The sequence below is a fragment of the Pelophylax lessonae genome, assembly GCF_965119305.1.
Source record: "Pelophylax lessonae genome assembly, chromosome: 8".
NCBI classification, from domain to species: Eukaryota; Metazoa; Chordata; class Amphibia; order Anura; family Ranidae; genus Pelophylax; species Pelophylax lessonae.
Window position 1 is genome coordinate 266,140,275 of NC_138775.1, and position 23,695 is coordinate 266,163,969.

At 42.1% G+C, this 23,695-nt stretch overlaps 1 protein-coding gene across 1 annotated transcript in view; it reads right to left on the reverse strand.

Annotated features, from left to right (window-relative positions):
* Positions 1-23,695, reverse strand: part of LOC309561428 (serine/threonine-protein kinase TNNI3K) — a 466,208-nt gene that overhangs the window by 398,373 nt on the left and 44,140 nt on the right. Inside the window, exons 4-5 of the mRNA XM_082265332.1 lie at positions 19,574-19,671; positions 16,516-16,626 (exon numbers count right to left, since the gene is read on the reverse strand). Of these exons, the coding sequence (XP_082121458.1) occupies positions 16,516-16,626; positions 19,574-19,671 (209 nt within the window). The remainder of the gene's footprint in view (positions 1-16,515; positions 16,627-19,573; positions 19,672-23,695) is intronic.

Sequence of the window (23,695 nt, forward strand, 5' to 3'; positions counted from 1 at the left end):
TCCCTCCCCGGTGTCATGTCACTTGTTAGTGTTACAAGGTCTCAGATGTGAATGGGGAGCAGGTGTGTTATATTGGTGTTATCGCTCTCACTCTCTCATACTGGTCACTGGAAGTTCAACATGGCACCTCATGGCAAAGAACTCTCTGAGGATCTGGAAAAAAAATTGTTGCTCTACATAAGGATTGTATAGGCTATAAGAAGATTGCCAAGACTCTGAAACTGAGCTGCAGCACGGTGGCCAAGACCATACAGCGGTTTAACAGGACAAGTTCCACTCAGAACAGGCCTCAACATGGTCGATCAAAGAAGTTGAGTGCAGGTGCTCAGCGTCATATCCAGAGGTTGTCTTTCAGAAATAGATGTATGAACTCTGCCAGCATTGCTGCACAGAAGCTGAAGGGTGGGAGGTCCTCCTGTCAGTGCTCAGACCATACGCCACACACTGCATCAAATTGGTCTGCATGGCTGTAATCCCAAAAGGAAGCCTCCCCTAAAGATGATACACAAGAAAGCCCGCAAACAGTTTGCTGAAGACAAGCACACTAAGAACATGGATTACTGGAACCATGTCCTGTGGTCTGATGAGACCAAGATAAACTTATTTGGTTTAGATGGTGTCAAGCGTGTGGGGCGGCAACCAGGTGAGGACTATAAAGACAAATGTGTCTTGCCTACAGTCAAGCATTGTGATGGGAGTGTCATGGTCTGGGGCTGCATGAGTGCTGTCGGCACTGGGGAGCTACAGTTCATTGAGGTAACCATGAATGCCAACATGTACTGTGACATACTGAAGCAGAGCATGATCCCCTCCCTTCGGAGACTGGGCCACAGGGCAGTATTCTAACATGATAACAACCCCAAACAGACCTCCAAGGCGACCGCTTCCTTCCTAAAGAAGCTGAGGGTAAAGGTGATGGACTGGCCAAGCATGTCTCCAGAACTGAACCCTATTGAGCATCTGTGGGGCATCCTCAAATGGAAGGTGGAGGAGTGCAAGGTCTCTAACATCCACCAGCTCTGTGATGTCATCATAGAGGAGTGGAAGAGGACTCCAGTTGCAACCTGTGAAGCTCTGGTGAACTTCATGCACAAGAGGGTTAAGGCTGGAAAATAATGGTGGCCACACAAAATATTGACACTTTGGGCCCAATTTGGACATGTTCACTTAGGGGTGTACTCACTTTTGTTGCCAGTGGCTTAGACATTAATGGCTGTGTGTTGAGTTATTTTGAGGGGACAGCAAATTTACACTGTTATACAAGAAGCTGTACACTCACTACTTTACATTGTAGCGAAGTGTAATTTCTTCAGTGTTGTCACATGAAAAGATATACGGTAGTAAAATATGTAGAAAAATGTGAGGGGTGTACTCATTTTTGTGAGATACTGTATATATATTATTGTTTTATTTTTTAAATAATTTATTTATTTATTAAGTAAAAACACGCTGGACAATCAAAAGAATATCTAAAGGAACCAAGAGGATCACCAGCTGAGTCAGTTTCCCAGTATTTGCGCATCTCTCTATTTCTTTAGAGTAGCTATGATGTTTATTTTCAGCAGTCTACACAGAGAAGCATAATCCTTTCCCTGACACAGCATTTCGCGGGTCTATGGTTCCTACATAGCAACTAGCAAAAATGTAAACTCTTTCTGCCAGGAACAGTGAATATTTAAAAGTTTCAATCAAAGCAAGCTAAAAGGTATTCATCAAATACCTGAATATTCCATCCCCTGGCTTTAGGATACAAAAGCCAAAAAGGTAGAATTTTTCTTTGATGGAACCATAATGGCTTTAAGTTGATTCAACTGTAGTCTATATATACTGTATATATTGTACTGTATGTAAAATCTACATTCACATTTAATACCAGATAAAGGAATCCTGCAGCACTATGGGCTATCCAAAGAAACAACGCAGCAGTAACTACCTGCTTTGAGGCTCCCTTTGTCTTATTGAAACCCTTGAATGAACTATCTGATAAAGAATAAGTCTCTGCTAATGAGTCATTCAGGTCTGTGTAAATTTCCCCTGAAAACTATGTAGCACTGCCCCCTAGAGGACTGCTGAAGAATGACACTTTCTGAATTCCCCTGGGTTACCCGTAGCAATGGCTTTCAGAAACGTATCACTTTAAGTTCTTGGCTCAGTCAATGATCAGTCCAGGGAATGTTGTTTTGTAGTTTTTTTTTTAGAACTGGGATAGGAGAAGGGATGAGTGGGATACTCCAACTAGCAACTAATCACAGTATTGAGGACATCTGACATGAGAGTGCGGCAAGGCCGCTGCTTCACTCTGCCACTGGAATGAAGGTAATAAAAGTGTTCCTGTGTACAATTATCTTGAGGGTTCTAACTTGGCACCCCCTTTCTCTCTCGCTGTGGAGCTGACACCCATTCACTGACTCTACACTCCGGAGTGGTCCCCTTCCTAGGCAGACCCCTGGGCAAGGGCCTCTGTACTCACGGACACTGTTTTTCAAGATTCACTTCAGCCCCAACTCCTTCAGTCAGCTTCCCCTGGACCTCTGGGTTCAGTCACACTCCCTGGTTCACTAGGCTGACTGCCTGTGACCACTGTCCACTGCTACAGAAAAGGAAACAGCCGTCACCCTCCTTCTGGGACCTGGCTTCCCACCCAAAGACCCCCGGCCTCATGTGCGCCTGGCTACCCTATCCCATGATGCACCACTCTCTGTGCCAAACCCATGGTACAGTATCAAAGCCTGTATGTCATTGGCTGGGTTTCCTCCACTGTCCAATCTGCCTCTCTATTGGATACAGTGGGGACACTCTTTCAGCCCACATGAATCACACATTGAACACATGGAGCAGGCCTAACTAGTAGATCCAGCTCCCTGATAAGCAGAGAGCTCAAATGCTTTACCTACTACTTTTCTGTTAAAAGCAGAGTTCCGCCTCCCCCTCCAAAAATTAAAAGTCAGCAGCTACACATACTGTAGCTGCTGACTTTTACTATTAGGACACTTACCTGTCCTGAAGTTCAGCGATGTCGGCACCGCAGCCAATGTTTCCATTGGCTGTCGGGTGCTGCCGCCCCCATTGCCGGTGAGGGAACCCGGCAGTGAAGCATTGCGGCTTCACGGATGGGTCCCTACTGCGCATGCACGAAGTGTGCTGCGCATTCCTATTGGCTCGGCGGCAGAGGAAGGAGGAGGGGGCCGAACTTCCGAGGGATGGCGCGGTATCCCAGAAGTGGGGAAGGGTACCTGTCAAAAACAGGTACCCGTTCCCCCCCCCCCCCCCGAAAGGTGCCAAATGTGGCCCCGGAGAGGGGAGGAAACAAAAGAGCGGAAGTTCCACTTTTGGGTGGAACTCCGCTTTAAGCAGAGAAAGCCAAAACTATACCTGCTATCTATAAATAGGAGGGTGCTACAACTATAATCAACAACAGGCTTTTAATTCACCGAAGAACATGAAGAACCCGTGAATTGTAGAAAGGAGCCTGAAATATTATTGTGCAATCCTGCAATCCTTGGGCACTATGGGCTATCTAAAGACATAACACAGTAGAAACGACATGCTTTGAGTCTCCCCTTGTCTTAGTGAAACCTTAGAATGAGCCCTCTAATAAAGATCTTATACAATAATTTATATTACCTGATTAAAAAGAAACATTTTTTTTAGTCCTGACCAATATAAAGAAATAAATAATGTGTAAAACCACTATACATTTTGCTTTACTTTCTCCCTACTGCTGCATCTAAAAAAGTGGTGGGGGTAGACATCAATTTCTGATGCAGTGTTTATAAACAGCACATCAGAAATAACCCTCGGGTGGTCAGTGCACTCATTAAGGCTACATTCACACCTGAGCGTAGCGTTTTCGCGTGTTTTTTTTACCGCGATTTTACCGCGATTTACAGGCGTTTTTGTGCAGGCGTTTTTAGATTGAATAGAGACCAATGGAAAACGCCTGTAATCTGCCCAAAGAGAAGCTCATGTACTTTTTTGAGCGTTGGGCGTTTTGCTCACAGCGTCAAGACGCTCAGATGTGAACAGGGGCCATTGAAATGAATAGGATTTGTCTTGTTGGGCGTTTTGAGAGCTGATCCTAGAGCAGAAAAACTCCCCAAAAACGCCCCAAAACGCCTACATGTGAACGGAGCCTAATAGTGGTGAACCGATTTACAAACACAATGTAAAGAGCCAGTAGGAGCTGCTCTGTACCATGTGATTGCTGTAATGACCAATCACAATGTTCACAAGTAATAACCTCCTGTTACCCTAGGTAACCCTTGTGTCTTCAGACCTTATTACTCAAGTACTGATGTACAGCATACAGTTTACATTGGAGAGATCACTCCTTCTTCTTACAGTGAACTGATGCAATCTTTGTGATTTAGGAGTGTTGAACCTTATGCGGATGTGTTTTAATGCGATGGGCGGTTTGTGATCCTATAGCAGTGATGGCGAACCTTGGCACCCCAGATGTTTTGGAACTACATCTCCCATGATGCTCATGCACTCTGCAGTGTTGTTGGGCATCATGGGAAATGTAGTTCCAAAACATCTGGGGTGCCAAGGTTTGCCATCACTGTCCTAGAGGCTTCTCACCGGCAACTGTAGGGTCTTGCAGGACCCCCAAAGAAGTTTGTTGAAGTTTTGAAAGGATGGGAGCGCCACCCCAGCTTCTACTGGCTTTTTAAAAGATTTTTATTTTGCATTTTGTAACAGCCAATGCGTTTCGGGGGCTCAGCACTCCCTCTTCCTAAGGGCTAAAAACAGGACGAAGCAGGGACTTGAATTGGAAAGGCCTGTTTTTAGCCCTGATGAAGGGGGAGTATTGAGCCCCTGAAACGTGTTGGCTGTTACAAAATGGATTTTTTAAAAAATGTCTGTAAAAGCTGGTGTGGCGCTCCCATCCTTCTTACAATGGATAGGGGAGGAACTAATGAGTGAACGATCAAAAAGAAAAGGGGTCCTTTTTGGGGATGTGTGTACTGCCTGGCATTTTTATTTGCTATGCTTTATAATAGAAAAATAAACAGGTTATTTTCAAAATATTTGGTCTTATTCCTTTTATATAGTAAGCAATAGGAAAAGTGGATACTAAATTCCACCAAAAGAAAGCTTTGTCAAAAAATGATATACTGTAAAATTATTTTGGGTATACCATTGCATGATGGATTCATTAACCACTTAAGCCCCGGAAGATTTACCCCCCTTATGACCAGGCCATTTTTTGCGACACGGCACTGCGTTATTTTAACTGACAATTGCGCGGTCGTGCAACACTGCACCCAAATAAAATGTATATCCTTTGTTTCCCACAAATAGAGCTTTCTTTTGGTGTTATTTGATCGCCTCTGCGGTTTTTATTTTTTGAGCTATAAACAAAAAAAACACAACAATTTTGAAAAAAATATATATATTTTTTTACTTTCTGCTATAAAACATATCCAATAAAAAAAATTAAAAAAATCAATTTTCTTTATAAATTCTGGCCAATATGTATTCTGCTACATATAATTGGCAAAAAAAATCCCAATAAGCGTATATTGATTGGTTTGCGTTACAGCATCTACAAACTATGGGATATTTTTATGGAGTTTTTATTTTATTTTTTTTTTTTTACTAGTAATGGCGGCGATCAGCCATTTTTATAGGGACTGTGACATTGTGGCGGACAAATTGAACACCTAACTGACACTTTTCCAAACTAACATCACACTGAAAATTAAAAAATGGCTTGGCAATTAAGTGGTAGGTACAGGCTGGTACTCACAAACCGCAAACTGATCAGCTTATCTTTCTGCTACTCGTCTCTCCCCTCCTGTCAGCATGTTTCTTGCACTTAGGAATTGCAACACAACTAATTGGATTCTTTTGCTGCTTCTCCCTGTTCAAGTCTATGCTCTGCTGTAGAGGGGATTACAAGAGGCTCATACCAAAAACAATTTTAACGACTTACACTGCTTAAAATATGTATTATTGATCACAGAGCTGCATTCATTTGTGTTTCTATATCTGCCTGAAGTTCAGCTTTAACACTGTTTTCAACTGAAATTGAAAACGTTATTAAACATTTAAAGCATCAGTGATCTCTTTAGTTGCTGTGCAATGCCAAGCTCTGACTTGCTTTGCTCTTCTACTGCAGGCGGCTTACTAGAGTTCTGTTTCGCCAGATAAGCTTGCGGAATTCCCAAAGTACCACCGTCAGAACGGCGCTGAAACAGATGCAGTAAATTATCACTGAGGAAAACATTATCACTTTTAATTCCGTGATCTAGCATTTGCTTTCTTTTCCCCGGTGATTTAATTCTTTAGCTAGAAAGATAGTGAGTTAATCCACATTTAAAGGTGTATTTTGCATGGTGTGTTGCTGTGCGTTCATTAAAGAAATGCGTGTTTAAAGGATAACTTTACTTCTAAAACACGTTAGCCTATTTATTATATTCAGGATCCCAAGCAGTATTGCAATATTAAAAAAAAGGAAGAAAAAAAAAAAAAAAGAATAGTTAAAAGTATACAGTGTCTCACAAAAGTAAGTACACCCCTCACATTTTTGCAAATATTTTATATCTTTTCATGTGACAACACTGAAGAAATGACACTTTGCTACAATGTAAAGTAGTGAGTGTACAGCTTGTATAACAGTGTAAATTTGCTGTCCCCTCAAAATAACTCAACACACAGCCATTAATGTCTGAATGGCTGTCAACAAAAGTGAGTACACCCCAATGTGAAAATGTCCAAATTGGGCCCAATTAGCCATTTCCCACCCCCGGTGTCATGTGACTCATTAGTGTTACAAGGTCTCAGGTGTGAATGGGGAGCAGGTGTGTTAAATTTGGTGTTATCGCTCTCACTCTCTCATACTGGTCACTGGAAATTCAACATGGCCCCTCATGGCAAAGAACTCCCTGAGGATCTGAAAAAAAATAATTGTTGCTCTACATAAAGATGGACTAGGCTATAAGAAGATAGCCAAGACCCTGAAACTGAGCTGCAGCACGGTGGCCAAGACCATACAGTGGTTTAACAGCACAGGTTATATACTCAGAACAGGCCTTGCCATGGTCGATCAAAGAAGTTGAGCGCATTTGCTAAGTGTTATATCCAGAAATTGCCTTTGGAAAATAGATGTATGAGTGCTGCCAGCATTGCTGCAGAGGTTGAAGGGATGGGGGGGTCAGCCTGTCAGTGTTCAGACCATACGCCACACACTGCATCAAATTGGTCTGCATGGCTGCCGTCCCAGAAGGAAGCCTCTTCTAAAGATGATGCACAAGAAAGCCCGCAAACAGTTGCCGAAGACAAGCAAACTAAAGACATGGATTACTGGAACCATGTCCTGTGGTCTGATGAGACCAAGATAAACTTATTTGGTTTAAATGGTGTCAAGTGTGTGTGTGGCGGCAGCCAGATGAGGAGTACAAAGACAAGTGTGTCTTGCCTAAAGTCAAGCATGGGGGTGGGAGTGTCATGGTCTGGGGCTGCATGAGTGCTGCTGGCACTGGGGAGTTACAGTTCATTGAGGGAACCATGAATGCCAACATGTACTGTGACATACTGAAGCAGAGCATGATCCTCTTCCTTCAGAGACCGGGCTGCAGGGCAGTATTCCAACATGATAACGACCCCAAACACACCTCCAAGACAACCACTGCCTTGCTAAAGAAGCTGACGGTAAAGGTGATGGACTGGCCAAGCATGTCTCCAGACCTGAACCCTACTGAGCATCTGTGGGGAATCCTCAAATGGAAGGTGGAGGAGCGCAAGGTCTCTAACATCCACCAGCTCAATGATGTCGTCATCAGTGGAAGAGGACTTCAGTGGCAACCTGTGAAGCTCTGGTGAACTCCATGCCCAAGAGGGTTAAGGCAGTGCTGGAAAATAATGGTGGCCACACAAAATATTGACACTTTGAGCCCAATTTGGACATTTTCACTTAGGGGTGTTCTCACTTTTTTGTTAACGGTTTAGACATTAATGGCTGTGTGAGTAATAGTGAAAAATTAACCACTAGCTGTGCAAATAAATAGTGAACAAATCAAAACACAATAACATATGTGTGAATACATGAACCATATAAGCCATCAAATATGAAGAAATATTCATATGTAAGAAAATCCAACTTCACCGTGGAAATCTTAATAAGCAATCTCAAATTACTTCACAGACAGTCTAAAAAGAATAGTGATAGCTGATGATCAGGTGAGATTCCAGTGGCTGATTGAAATGAGGAAACCCCCTGAAAGTCCTCCACCTCTGTGCTCTACTCCCCTCAGCAAAGCCACTCACCCCCACTTAAAGTGAAGCTCCACCCTAAAATGATACTTACCTCCATCTTCTCGCTCCGGGTCACCTGAAAAACAAATGGATAATCGCATTTTTTTTATTTTTTTTATATTTTACTTACCTCGTAGAGAAAAAAAATATACTTACCTTACTTCCTTCTTCCTCCCCTCGGCGGCCACGGCCCGTCGTCACTTCCTGACTTTGCAATGATTCCTGGGAGCTGAACGTCATCGCTCCCAGGAATCATTGCGCCTGCACAGGCCCCGACGTCAGTTCCGGGGCGCGCGCGTCATCCCCTTCTAAACAGCTTCTGGGCATGCCCGGAAGTGACGGCGGGGCCGGTGCAGTGCATCGTGGGACCGAAGAAGACGGAAGAGGATGCAGAAGAGGATCGCGCTGGCTTCAAGCTGCCCACACTTGAGATGGCAGCGCTGGACAATACTTTTTCAAGGTAAGTATTTGTCCTAAAAGGTAAGTGGAACCCGGGACAGATCAGAGGCTAGCCATTGTGGAATGTACTAGCCCTGACTGTCCCGGGGGTATTTTTATTAAAAAAAGTATTCCCAGGGTGGAACTCTGCTTTAATTGCCCTCCACTCTCATGGACCGGGCTAATGCGCTAGGATGTTCCACTTTGGCACACAGGATGTAGCTGATATTAGGTCCCCGGTGACTGGGCTGCCTTCCTTACGCTCAAATCATGTAAGAAAAAAAGAGCCCCACTAGTGCAATGACGTTTAATCTACTCAATCATCCAGAAAAATGCACGTACATGTATACAATCCTTAAAAGCACATCAATACATAGATGCAATAAAAGCGGGGATTGGGGGGCTCGCTCTGGTACCGACGCCGTGGCACAATTGTCATAAGATGCTTCCGCTCACCCGACCGGAGGATCGGTCGGGTGAGCGGAGGTGTCTCCTGTGTTCCAGCGTGTTATGACAATTGTGCCGCGGCGTCGGGACCAGAGTGAGGAACCCAATCTTTGTTACATAAACTATGTAACAAGCTTTTAGCCGTGTTTGGCCTTTTTAGGCATTTTTACATTAACTCCAAAAAAAGCAGAAAAACGCCCATATACACTTTTTCAAAAACGCAGATAACATTTTTAACGCTGCTTTTTCCTGGCAGCAGTGCTGGCGTTTTTAGATGTCCCGTGTGCATGAGGCCTAATAAGCAAGAGTTTGTCACATAAATTACATAAAGGGCTGGCCACTGCACTGGGAAACATATACTAAAGCAGAAAAACTTTTACAATTCAGTTTGGGTGGGGAGCAACGATTATAATAATGCTTAAAGTATAACTAAAGACAACATTTTTTTTTTCAGTTTCGGATTGAGTGGAGGCAGATTACAGCACCTATTAGGTTTTTATTGCTACCTTTGCCCCCGTTGGGGAGATTTATCCTCTCTATTTGTCCTGTTTACCATCATCATCAAAAGTGTCAGGAGGGCTGGATGGTTTACAGGGTCAAAGCGGCACAGCAAAACATACAACTGCAACCAACCCCAAAGGGGCAGTGCTACATGTACAGTATAAGGCTTTTCTTCCACTTTAAACAAAATACATCACCCTTAACCTACCTGTGAATTGACCCATTTGCACTACTACAACAAAACTGACGTTTAGATAAACAAATGCCATTTAAACTGTAAATGACAGTTTTGAGCCACTTTGTTCAGTTTATAAACAAATAGCCAGAAATTCCTTTTACTTATACCAGACCCTTAATCTAGATCGGGGATTGGCACAGATATTAATGGGGGAGCTCCTACAAAACAAATAAATAAATAAGTATGGTATATGAGTTTGTGCTGTGATTATACAAGTGTTTTTTTTTCAGTGATTTTTTTAGCAGCCAAACAGTTAGCTTTACTGAGTGTACAAAGAAAACAAGCAGAAGGCACCTCTAAGTGCAGAAAACAAAAGACTTTAATTGCCAAAGTATAAAAATGCACATACTAGCATTAAAATAAACCAGGCTCGTCGTAGGATCCTATGACGAACCTGGTTTATTGTAATGCTAGTAAGTGCATTTTTATCCTTTGGCAATGAAAGTCTTTTGTTTTCTGCACTTAGAGGCGCTTTCTGTTTGTTTTCTTTGTACCAGAGTTTGCTTCCCTCTTGGAGTTTCTGCCCTAGTACTGCTGAGACACCTGCTTGCCTGTTCTGTATCCAATCTATTGCGGACATATTCACTGGCCAGAATCCACTATCCAGAGCGCCCTCCATCTCCTCATCCTAGCTTTAGGGCTCTTTCACACGGTCCGCCTCCGTAGGCGGATCCGTGCTGCTCAGCAGAGGATCGTAAACACAGATCCCTGCTGAGCGGGAAGGTGACATCTCCCTCTCCGCTCTGTATGCGGAGAGGGAGGTGTCAGAGCCCCATGCATCTCTATGGGGGAATCGGATGAGAGCTGACTGCCTGTCCGCTCTCATTCAATCCCATCCGATCCGATCCCCTGGACGGATGGAAAATAGGGTTTCCATCCATCCGGATTTCACGGACAGGATCGAATGCGGATGGCAGCGGGGTGTCAGCGGACATGTCTCCACTGACATCCGCTGCCCCATAGGGATGCATGGAGCATCCGATCAGATCCGCCTAAAAAACTGACACAATCTCTTAGTTATATGAGCCAGATACTGCCAAATGCATTAGATTAACATAACCTGCCGTTACACTTAAAATCAAGGCTGGCTTTAGGACCGGGTAGGCTCTGGCTTCCATCCTACTTAAGTCCCACGTCCAAAATGGCGCGATATCGGCCTGAGGAAGGAGCGCATGCTCCGAGAACGCGTCGCCGGCGCCATGACGTAATCACGCTTGCCGAAGTGACGACGGACTGGCATCTGAGTATCCCCGGGACGAGGAAGTGCGGCGGTCACCGCTACAGCCTGTCTACCGTTACCGCTCTGGCCATCCTGATCCTTAACGGAGTGTCTTTATGTGCTTGTTTATTCATCACTTTTGTGAGTACCCCACATTCCAGTGGTCTTATCCTAATAAAATTTCAAGTTACTGCACTTAAGAGTGGCGCCTGTGTTTCCTTCTAGTTGGCCCCAAGCAAATCTTCTACTTGTCACTAGAGCTGCCTCAGGAGTGCACCTTGGGATTTTTATGGACCTTTCCATGGACCTTGTTATATATGGACTTATATATTGTCCTTTTTATTGACAAATTATTTACTCTGGTTATTGTGCGTCCAGTATTACTGGTATAGTCCCTGGTGATACTCTTATTCCCCGTTGTGCGCCAGCTGTTCATTTTTTCTAATTGTTACATGTTATTAGTGAGGAAGGATCTTTTCATCTGAAATTGTTGCAGTTTTTGTGCAAGCTTTGCATTTTTTGCATTTGGATACTATTAAAAAAAAAAAAAATATGAGGTGCTGCAGTTACATTTGGCAGGACTCAGGACTGGCAGTTCTGAATTTCAATTGGGGTGTGTGTTACTGTGAATATAAACACACACAGAGTATACACGCTTTATACATAAAGAAGAGCAGACATTTGTTATACACAGTTTTCTTCTTTTAACTTGCTTTTTTTCCCAGTATACAATTCTAGTCTCTTTTTTTCCCCATAACAACCGAAACAAAACAAGAAAAAAATTACCTTGATGAGGAGTCCTTGAGGAATTGATGTTTAAATGTTGTGCCAATCAAATGGAAGCGACACAACTAAAATGCTGAAATATATTGAAGTGTAGTGAAGCTTTTTAGAGGAGAATGGAAAAAGCAATGACCTCCACATTTGCTTTTAAATAGAAGTCTATATCAATTTCTATGGGTGGCAAAACATAGCGGGCCCAGGTCAGACTGCGGCTCCTGTTTATTTCCGTGTGATTTAATACAACCGCCTGAAATTCAGTATATCTCGGAGAAGCAGGTTGCATACTGACAAATTAGATGCCTCTTATTCTTTTTCTTTATGGCGAAGTATGTGACCCCCTCACCCAGATTGTAGACTCTCCAAAACATGATATTGCTTTTAAGGTAGCGCACCTATAGTCGGTATTCTTAGGCATCAATTAACACTCCAAAATACAACTGAAGTGTGAAAATCGTGTTCGTCAACAATTGCAATAACTTATGGCTTTAGCTCAAAAGAGCTTAAACCTGAAAGTAATTGTAAAGTCTTAAATAGTTTTTTAACAGGTTTATACTTAGCAGTTCTGTGCAATATAATTGCACAGAGCTGCCCCAATCCTTCTCTTCTCGCGTTCCCACCACCACTCCTGGCTCTTCCTTTTCTCGGTGTGCCACCATAGGAAGCCGTTTCCTATGGTGGCACACCTGCCTGCTCGATTCCGAGCCACGCTGCCTGCGTCCATAGATGCAGACAGCGAGGCTTGGCCCCAACCCCGGCTCCCTCGTCAAAGGATTTGACGAACAAAAGGATGAACCAATGGCTCCCGCTGCTCTCAGCCAAGCCTGTGAGAGCGGGGAGAAGAGGAGAGAGCAGAAGAGACAGGCGCCTCTGAGTGCAGACTGTTACACTTTAATAACAACACAATAAGGTAAAAGACTCACATGTGGTTAGAGGTGAATAGGCACAATGTAATACACCAGTGACCCGGAGCTGCGCCATCCATCCAAGGAACCATCCTGAGAACAGAGATCCGCCGTGTGTAGGGCCGTCCTGGCCAGCAAGAAGTGGCAGCGGTGATAGTGCACAAGAATGAGGGCTGAACTGCAGGCTGGAACACAGGGTGGACCGCAGCATGGTCTGTGATGACGTCACCGGCATTCTTGCGACGCGTTTCGGAGAGTTTTACTCACACTGCATCAGTAGTGTGCTTGCTTCCCCTGGGGAAGGGGGTTGGCGGTGTTTGTAAGATGTTTATATTTTGATTTGGTTTGCATTGATAAGTATGTTTGTAATAAAATGTGCATTATTTAGAGCCAGTTCACACTACTCTGACTTGGGACGCGACTTGTGTGCCCTCAAGTCGCCCCAAGTCTCTTGTCATTACAAATTCAATGTAAATGAATGAGAGCCGTCTTAATATGCACTACTGAAGTCGCTCTGACTTCAGAAAAGGTTCCTGTACTACTTCAAGGCGACCTCTATCCGACTTGTGCACATAGACTTCAATGGGAGTCGCCTCTAAGTCGGATCCTTATCTATTTTCAAGCGACTGTGATCAGACTTTCCAGGAAGAAGAAAAAGATTACCCAAGCATTCCCCACAGACAAAGTCGCCTATCTTCCAAGTCTCTTACAAGTCTCTGCTAAAAAGTCGCCTCTTTCATGGGGTGAATTTCTGGTCGCGGTAGTGTGAACCGGCTCTTATATTACATGTTGGTTTTGACTCTGGCTGTTTAGATGCCGCAAAGGTCCATGATAGCGTGATACTTTTTGGGGTGTCTATGCCTCAATCTTTCTTCTGTGCAGTGCTCTTTTTGACCACCTGGACCACACATAGTCCTTTTGCTTATCTATCATTGTTTGCCTGACGATTTATTGCAAAATAATATAAAATTGAAAAGCAGCGCTATGTAATTAAAAGTCCAAAAGTATAGGTAAGGTCCAGCTGATTGGTCTCCTTGAAGTGCCACCACCACCAGAGAGAGAGTGACCCCAATCACACTGCCGCTTACCCTCCCACCAGTAAAAAAGGCTCAAAGGATCCACCAAACTGCTCCTCCAGAAATCCTCAGCAATCCCAAGATCGAGCTAATTAGGTGTGATTCCATACAGATGATTCAGGGCAAACTGATCACTCATAAATACCAAAGAAAGCAAAAAGAAACTCATAGTGCAACACCTTAATGAAACACCATTTATTATCTTTTGCCAATAAAATGCTTACAGGTAATATAAAATAATGAGCTTATCTGCAAGGATCGTTTCCCAGCCAACAAGATGACTGCTGCTTCCACCCTATGGTGACGTTCCGCGTCACAGGTCCTGCCCTGTTTCATTTTCAGATTTATTGCAAAAGCCATCTACCTATGAATACCAATGGTTTTAAATAGGATGTCCAACAAGCTAGGTGTGATGGTCAGGTGTCCACAAACATTTGGCCACATAGTGCATGTAGGCCTCCACTGCTTACCTTTTGTTAATCATAGTTATTTCCTCATGGTCATAGCGATGCATGAGTTTTAACGCTTTCTGAGTCAATCTTCCAGAACACACAAGCAGATCAGCCATTGCATAACCTAAATTGTACCAGTGCTTATAGTAAGCCAAACAAATTTTAAAGCTGCACATCAGAGATTTGCCAATTTCATTGCGGCTTGTGACTTAATTTAACAGAAGTCTATGCAAGTCACAATGGAATGGGTAAAAGGTAGTGCAGGGACCTTTTTCACAATTGCTGGGACATGAGATGCGGCAATATGAATGGATCCATTGCCGGCAATGGGGTGGGACTTGTCATATGATTTGGAACTGTCAAATTGCATGTCAAGTGACACCGGTGGGAACGGGGTCCTAAGATGGTGAATCACCTTACAAACCATATAACAAATACCCCTTAGTAAAGAGAGCCGATAGAGCTTGCTGACAGCATGCATAAACAATACAATACCTCCGGTGGCCATCTTGGATAGGGCAAAATATAGTTTTAAAGCTACACATATTGTTTTGCATGCTGTAAGTGCAATATTTTATTTATTTTTTTTTAATAAATGCTACTTTCACTATTTGGAGCCCTTCTTTATTTTCTAATGTATGCCACTTGATTAAAGTATTCTGGAAATCTGTACTAAGAAGTAAACATTAGGGGGGGACATCTGAACAGAAGCAGACCAGCACCTACCCAGGAGTGGATGTTACAGAGCGCTATATTGACTCAAGTGGTAACACAAGGAGTCAGTATGATCCAGAGAGTGCGGTATATTATCTCTATCCTCAGGATTCTTTCTCTGCCTAGAATATACCCTGCTACCTGTCAGGAGCACGTAGCGCTCCTGCTTTAATTGCACCTGCTGGTCTCATACCGGCATCCTGGTTTTGGTCGTGATACATTCTCCCTGTCTGTTTGTCCACCTGCAGGGTGATTGATGTGGCTAGTCTCTGGATGGAGAACAAACTTGATTTAAGCTCACCAAGCCTGCAGTCTCATGCTTGTGATAGCGCTACATGTACGTGTGATAGCGCTGGTTACACATGCTCAAGCTCCCTGCTTGTCTGTTCTGCTCTCCTGTCTGGATTACCTTGTTGAAGATATTAACTATTCATTGCCCGTCTTTTGACTACAGATTTGACCCTAACTATTGTGAACCTTGCCTGCCTTGTAACTGGACTGTCATTAAACTACTCTGCTTGGCTGCCATCCGCAAGTGCCAATTTGCTGTGCTAAGTTCGCACCTGATCCTGGTGTAGTGGCCAGGCACTACTATAGCATTGTGTATAAGTCATGGGTTTACTGGTAGGCCTGCTTGCCTTAGTTTATCTTTAAAAGATTTCAGGGTGAGGTACCAGAGTTGTATTATTGGTACTTAACCCATAATTTGCTAAAACACAATGCAGTTAAAAAAAAAAACAATCCTTAAGCACCTACCCACATTTTTTTAAGCCTCCAAGACCCCGAAAAACATTACATGCTCTCACGTGATCCTCTGCAGTGGTGGAGACCAGTTGGGGCTCTATTGTCTAGGCAACTAGTCTTGTTTCTGTCCCTTGCATGATGTCACACACTACTGGAAGCTTCAGGACCCCTTGATGGACTTTTCAGGAAGCCAATGGGCAGTGCCCAGGTCACAAAGAAGTGAGATGGACACTGCAGTCTGGACTCTTTCACACTACAGACCAGAACAAAAAAGACCTTGCACACGGCTAGACATGTGATCATAGTCTAGGCTAACCATACATGGTTCCCGCTGAACCGGCCGAGATTCAAATCATTATTTGGGCAGGCTGAATGTACCTAGTTGATTGATCGATCCATCATCTTGGGTACAACCAGACTTGTGATTATCGCAAGTGGCTGCTATAGCCGCTAGCGATAATCACTGTCTTCTCCCAGGTAGGGATGGCTGCCTCCGCCCCCCTCTGGGAGAAGACAATTGCTTGGCAGAAGGGATTCCCATGTCAACACTGTCTGTGCTGATAAGGAAATCATGCAAATTTCTTTCCTGCAACCAAAGTCTAGGCACTGCCTTAGGTAAGTAATTTGGTCTTTTAGGCAGAGTTTTTTTTTATGAAATATAAAGAAGTATAGGGGGTAGAGTGGCAAAGGATTTTCTTTTTTATGTCCTTGGAAATTCTTTTTAAATTGTGCATGCAATCACCTCGTGGTTTCCAGCGATGGTTGCGATGTGAAGTGCCGTTAAAGCGCCGTAACCCACCTGCTGGATGTCAGCCCCACCATGCAGCAGTGCTGTTAGCAGCTCAGCGTTGTCCTAACAAAAGTATAACAAAAATATAAATTACATTCTTTACATTTTATGGTGAGAAGGGACAAGCAAAAGCAGAAGGATAAGGAATATGTATTATATTCTATAAAGCAAAGCAAGCCAATTTGCAGAAAATTTCCCTTTCCCTTTAAATGACCCAGGATTGACTGCTGACAGCTGCTTTTGATACACAGATTGGGAACTGGCTGTTACACTGACAGCTGAGCCCTAAAGACTACAGAACCAGTCTCCCGGCGTAATCTGCAAACAGGGCTGCCAGTTTGACAGCTGCTCCAGCTCTGTGTATGGAGGGAGCTGACAGGGCGCCTGCAAAATGGACCCTGCAAACAATTTTTCCAGAATTCATTATGAAATGTTTTGTGACAATATTGCTACAACAAATTTTGGTTGGTGTTTGTTTTTTGTGCTTAGTGATCTGCAAACCTGCAAAAAAGGTGTTCCTTATTACCCTTTAGATAAAATGTATTAGAATCTAAGAATATAAAATGTATTATATTGCTGCTTTCCAGTTCTCAGATGTAGTGGCTATATTAGTTTTATTTTATTTATTTTTTCTGTTTATTTTAATCTGCATCTAACACGCTTCCTGTTCTAGGGTGACAACACTCAGTCACTGTATATATATATATATATATATATATATATATATATATATATATATATATATATATATAGGAACAGTGCTATCACCCTAGGATAGAAAGTACACTATATTTACCAAAAGTATTGGGACGCTTGCCTTTACACGCTCATGAATTTTAATAGTATCCCAGTCTTATTCCGTAGGGTTCAATATTGAGTTGGCCCACCCTTTGTAGCTATAACAGTTTCAACTCTTCTGGGAAGACTGTCCACAAGGTTTAGGAGTGTATGTATGGGAATGTTTCACCATTTGTGAGATCAGACACTGATGTTGGATGGGAAGGCTTGGCTTGTAGTCTCCACTCTAATTCATCACAAAGGTGTTCTTTATGGACCTTGCTTTGTGCACTGGTGCGCAGTCATGTTGGAACAGGAAGGGGCCATCCCCAAACTGTTCCCACAAAGTTGGGAGCATGAAATTGTCCAAAATGTCTTGGTATGCTGACGCCTTAAGAGTTCCCTTCACTGGAACTAAGGGGTTAAGCCCAACCCCTGAAAAACAACCCCACACCTTAATCCCCCCTCCACCAAATGATTTGGACCAGTGCACAAAGCAAGGTCCATAAAAACATGGATGAGCGAGTTTGGGGTGGAGAAACTTGACTGGCCTGCACAGAGTCCTGACCTCAACCCGATAGAACACCTTTGGGATGAATAAGAGCGGAAACTGCGAGCCAGGCCTTTACATCAGTGCCTCACCTCACAAATGCTCTTCTGGAAGAATGGTCAAACACTCCCATAGACACACTCCTAAACCTTGTGGACTGCCTTCCCAGAAGAGTTGAAGCTGTTATAGCTGCAAAGGGTGGGCCAACCTATTGACCCAGGCTCTATTCACACCAATACGTTTTTTTATGTTTTTTTGCAGAATTGCAGGACATTTTGTTTGACATAGGTTTCTGTGCCTTTTTGTGCGTCTGTGTTTTTGGAAAGGGTAAGGGACTTTTAAATGCAAAACAGTGCTTTTTTGCATTTTTGATTCAAAAGACTTCAATAGAGAAGCTGGAAAAAAAAAGCATGTTGTGCACTTTTACATTGTTTGTGCCGCGATTTGCATTTTGCATTTTTTAATCTGCCCAACAACAAATTTGCCAAAAAAAAAAAAAAAGCATAAAAAACGAAAAAGGCAAATCAGGGTAAAATCGCAGCAAATTTGTGGTAAAAAAAAAAAACACAAAAAGCACTGTAGAAATGCTCAAAAGCAAACTGCTTATGTGTGAATGGAGCCTCAGACTGGGATGCCATTGAAGTTTATGTGTGTGTAAAGGCAGGCATTCCAATACTTTTGGTAATATAGTGTACATTAGAAATACAGAACAAAGAGGAGGAACCCCCCAATGGGACTTTAGAGGTCTTCAAAAGTAGTGTACTGCTATTTAAGCAATGAGAAAAGTATATATGTATAAAAAGTATGATTTTATTTACAAAAAATGTATAAAAAAAAAAAATACAATACATACATAGACATCAAAATGGGTGGCTAGCCCTAAAATGAATACATCATGTGAATGACCAGGTACAATGTAACAGTTAAGAAGTAGACCGTATAGTTATTACAACTGACGCGTTTCTGGAAAGTTATCTGTCTTCAGGGGTTCTACTTTTGAAGACCTCTAAAGTCCCATTGGGGGGTTCCTCTTCTTTGTTCCATTTTTCGGGATGTGGTCTCACCATTACACTCCCTATTCCTCCAACCAGCCCCTTTCACATTAGAAATAAAGAACAACTCTCTCTTTTCTCTCCGTAGTACAGGCAGAAGGAGAGATAAACCAGGCAGGGTTGATAACACTGCTTTAAGGACACCACTGGATTTCGGGTAGAATCATCGAGTATGCTCTGCACTTATCAAACATATAGAGCAAAACATTTTCAATGGCATATTTATCCAACCAAAAGGAAGCAAATAAGAGAAGTTAATTTTACATAAACTCACAAAGCTCACTCACTACACTGTATCTATGGAGGAGCAATGTTGTCACACCTAGAGCAGGAAGTGTTTTAAGTACTACAGAACACCTCTCCCTCTCCTCGTTTCCATAACATGGGGGGAAAAAATGCTATCAGATGGTAATATGCAGACTTAGAGAGCACAGGAGTTTAACAGCTTACATTACTTCCAGCAGAATTACCAACATTTTTTGCACTTATCCAACAGATATAACACATTCTTTCCAATCATTTATTTAACAGACCAAAAGGGGCCTTAGCCCACTGGTCAGCTTAGTAGGACAGCTCAGCAAAGTGCCTCCTATCCTTGACAGAGAATATGGAGGGCCTTCATAGATCATACCTTATAGGCCGCCATGTGCAGTGCAGTGAAGCCATTTTTAGTCAATCTGGATGGTCTTAAGCCTTTCAGCATTAACGTTCGGATATGAGACTTTGTACCTGCAAAGAAAAACATGGCTGAAATGCAATTTGCAGTATTACAGGTACAGTGTATTTCTGTGTGCACCTTAAGCCAAAACTACCTAATTTTTTAGGATTTGGATGGAGGAAGGAAAGGGTTAAAACCCTGTCAGTTTCTTTTTGCTCTCTCTCTCTATAATATATATATATATATATATATATATATATATATATATATATTTTTTTATACACACATACCACGCAACTTTTTGAGATGGTAACGAGGGACACCTACTAGCAAAAGAATGCATGCATAGGACACACCCCTTGCCATGCCCCCTTATAGGAAAATTATACAAAAAAAATGATTAGTTAAACCCACTACTGCTTTTTTACCACTACAGTATTATTCCTTTATACTGGCTTTTGAAATGTACAGATGCAGCAATTTAGAAAATTGATGAAAGGTTTAGCATTAGGAAACTTCTATGGCTGGGTGTGGCTCTGAAGAGGAATTCCTCGAAACGCATCAGCACACGGGGATCTTCAGTATCTGTTGTACATGTTGACACAATTTGGACGGAACTATGCTGAGATAAATCTGTGATGCGCTTTTAACAATTGCAACTTTGTGAGTATAATACTTACCATGTTTTCAATACAATAAATTATTTGTCTCAGGATAATGCACTAGGTCGGTGCGCCCTCTGTGTGTTTTTATATGGTTGCAGTGTTGTAGACTTTCCCAAGTCTTTGAGGGCCGCAAGAGCGTAGCTATCCGCTTTCAAGCGTAATGAAGATATAAACATACCCATCTGGAGAGGCTATTTTCCTAAGCCCAGGAGGCATTGTGTTTGTGACTGTTTCAAGCACCAGTGCACATAGCAAGGTCACTTTACACAATGCGTATTTACCTTTGGACACCCAAATAATGCATATGTGCGGTGGCAAAGATGGTGGGCTTTAATGCCCACTTGCCGCACAAATGCATTCATGAGCGCGAGAGATTTGTGTGCTGCAAGCACACTCACTGCATGCTCCACACAAAGTGACCAAGCTGTTAAAGACAGCTCCCAGTTGGCTCCCGATCATGTGACAGCCAATCACAGTAGTCAAGACCTTCCTGCTCCCCCCGGGTTTAGGGACACTGGGGCTGGGCGGGAAGGGGTTAAAAAGTATATTGGAGTTGGCTGGCAGCTCTATTTATTATAGTTATAAAGTTACCAGGAAAAAAACAACGCGGTTCGGGGGTTGTGAGAGTCACCCTTTATAAACTTAAAAATCATGAATTTAATCCATTTCATATCTAAATAATATTAGGATACTGAAAAAAAAAATACTATGGGAAAAAAAAATTATATGAATAGACTAAAAAAAATAAAGAATATGATAACAACTAATTCCAAACTATGTAATGATAAATTAAAATTAATGATTTAAATCTATTCAGTCTAAAAGGTTATTTCTAATCTCATTCATATATAACCAATTAAAAAAATGACATACTGTATAACCTTTTCACTTTAATCCCATTTATATATAACCAACATTGTTTAACCTCCCTGGCGGTATGATTCTGTCAGGAATTCTGTTCCAAAAGCGGTACAATTCTTTTCATGGAAATTTGGCGTTATGTATTATAGGCCTACAATTCTTAGTAATTACTGACTTAAACCTGACCAAAACAAGACTCTAGTAGACATCCCAGATGTGATAAATTTGAAACACAAACAAGTGAATTATAATCGAATCAATAATATTATTTTATTATTTAATATATAATATATATAATAAAATTATATTATTGATTAGATTATAATTCATGCGTTATATATTTTATATATATGTGTATATAGATATATATATATATATATATATGTGTGTGTGTGTATATATATATATATATATAACGCATGAATTATAATCGAATCAATAATATAATTTTATATATATATATATATATATATGTGTGTGTGTATATAGGTATATATATATATATATATATATATATGTGTGTGTGTGTGTGTATATAGGTATATATATATATATGTATACATATATATATATATATATATATATATATATATATATATATATATATATTTATATATTTATATATATATATATATATATATATGCATATATATAATATAAAATGTGTTATGTGTTTTGTGCAACGTTTTTTTTTTGTTTTTTTTTTAATTTCCCTCCCTAGTTCCGCTCCCATGCAGCATTGCTGCTGCAGGGAACGGAACTAGGAAGTCCTCCTACCGACAGACGAGCGGCGGAGATCTCACTGGCGGTCACAGCAATGAGAGCTCATCGCTGGATCGCCAGGATAAGGTAAGAGAAGCTCCGCTGCGCTGTCTGCACGCTCTGCCCATTGACCCCGAGCGTGACTCGGGGATACCGCTAATAGCAGAAAATTCCTACCCCGAGTCACGCTCGGGGATACCGCTAAGGCGGTTAATAGGGTATGTATGAATGAGATTAAAACTAACCTTCTACTGAATAGACTAATTATAACTAATCCATTTTATTTTAAAATGAATTTATAATATTTGTTTGAATATTGTATTTGTATATTTCTTTGTATATCCTTCTCATCTTTTTATAGTATTTTTATTTGTTTAAAGAGGGGGACCCATAACTACTGAAGTATGTTGGCTTTTGGGGAGATTTCGCTTCACTTTCTGTTCCAATGACAACTTTGCCATATGTGCAGGAAATAAGGGTAAATCAGGGAAATGTGATAACTTTGCTCTGGTTTTAAATAGAATTAAAGGAGTTGAAAAGCCAGGAAGGTTATTTATCTTAATGCATTCTATGAATTAAGATAAAAAGCCTTCTGTGTGTAGCAGCTGCCCCAGCACCCCCTAACACTTATCTGAGCCCCCTCTCTGTCCAGTGATGTCCACGAGTCCCTCGGCCGTCTTGCGACTCTCCCTCTTGATTGGCTAAGAAACAGCTTCGGCACCATTGGCTCCCGCGGCTGTCAATAAAAGTCAGTGAGCCAATCAGGAGAGAGAGAGGGGGGCGGGGCCGAATGGCAGCTTTGTGTCTAAATGGACACACAGAGCTGCAACTCGGCACGGGTGCCCCCATAGCAAGCTGCTTGCTGTGGGGGCACTCAACAGAAGGGAGGGGTCAGGAGCAGCGAAGAGGGGCCCAAAAAGAGGAGGATAGGGGCTGCTCTGTGCAAAACCAACTTCACAGAGGAGGAGGTAAGTATAACATGGTTGTTATTTAAAAAAAAAAAAAAAAAAAAAAAGAACAAGACTTTACAATCACTTTAAGTCATTTTAATTTATAATATATTTATAACTGTTGTATTCTCTAACTTTTTCTATATGTAGTAACAGTTTATATTGTTTTACAGTATTTTAACATCATTTAGTATGAAATTGATTCATTTCACAGTTTTATACATGTATAGCCCTGAAGAAGTAGCACTCTCACATTCCTGGAATATCTTGGCCTTTCTTGAGCGTTATGTTGTTATCTTTGTCCCATTTGGAGAGACTTCCCGTAACTTCCTGTTCCAGTGACAACTTTGCCACTGGGAAAGGAAATGAGTGTAAATCAGTTTTGGATAGATCAGGGAAGGATTATAACTTCTTTCAGGTTTTTAATAGAGTAAATTCATTTCATAATTATTTAGAATGGATATTTTATCTAAGTTTTTCTATATGTAGTAACATTTTCTATCACTACAGTATTATAATATTTAGATCAGGGATCGACTGATTATCGGTAAAGCCGATATATCAGGGGCTGATATGCACTTTCCCCGATATATCGGAATCGGCCCCGGAGGTTACCGATATTGCCGATATTTCGGGAAAGTGCTTGTACCGGAGGGATGCCTGCAGCTAGAGGCATCACCCAGGTACCGGCGTCCATAGCCGACGGTCGGCTGTCTTGTAATGACAACCGATGTGGATGAGAAGCTGCTCGGCTGTCATGACAAGGAGCGGGAGGGGACGCCCCCCTCCCCTCCCGCTGCCTTCCATGGCTCGCCCGGATCTCCCGTCCCACTGGGAGACCCGGGCAACCAGCCTGG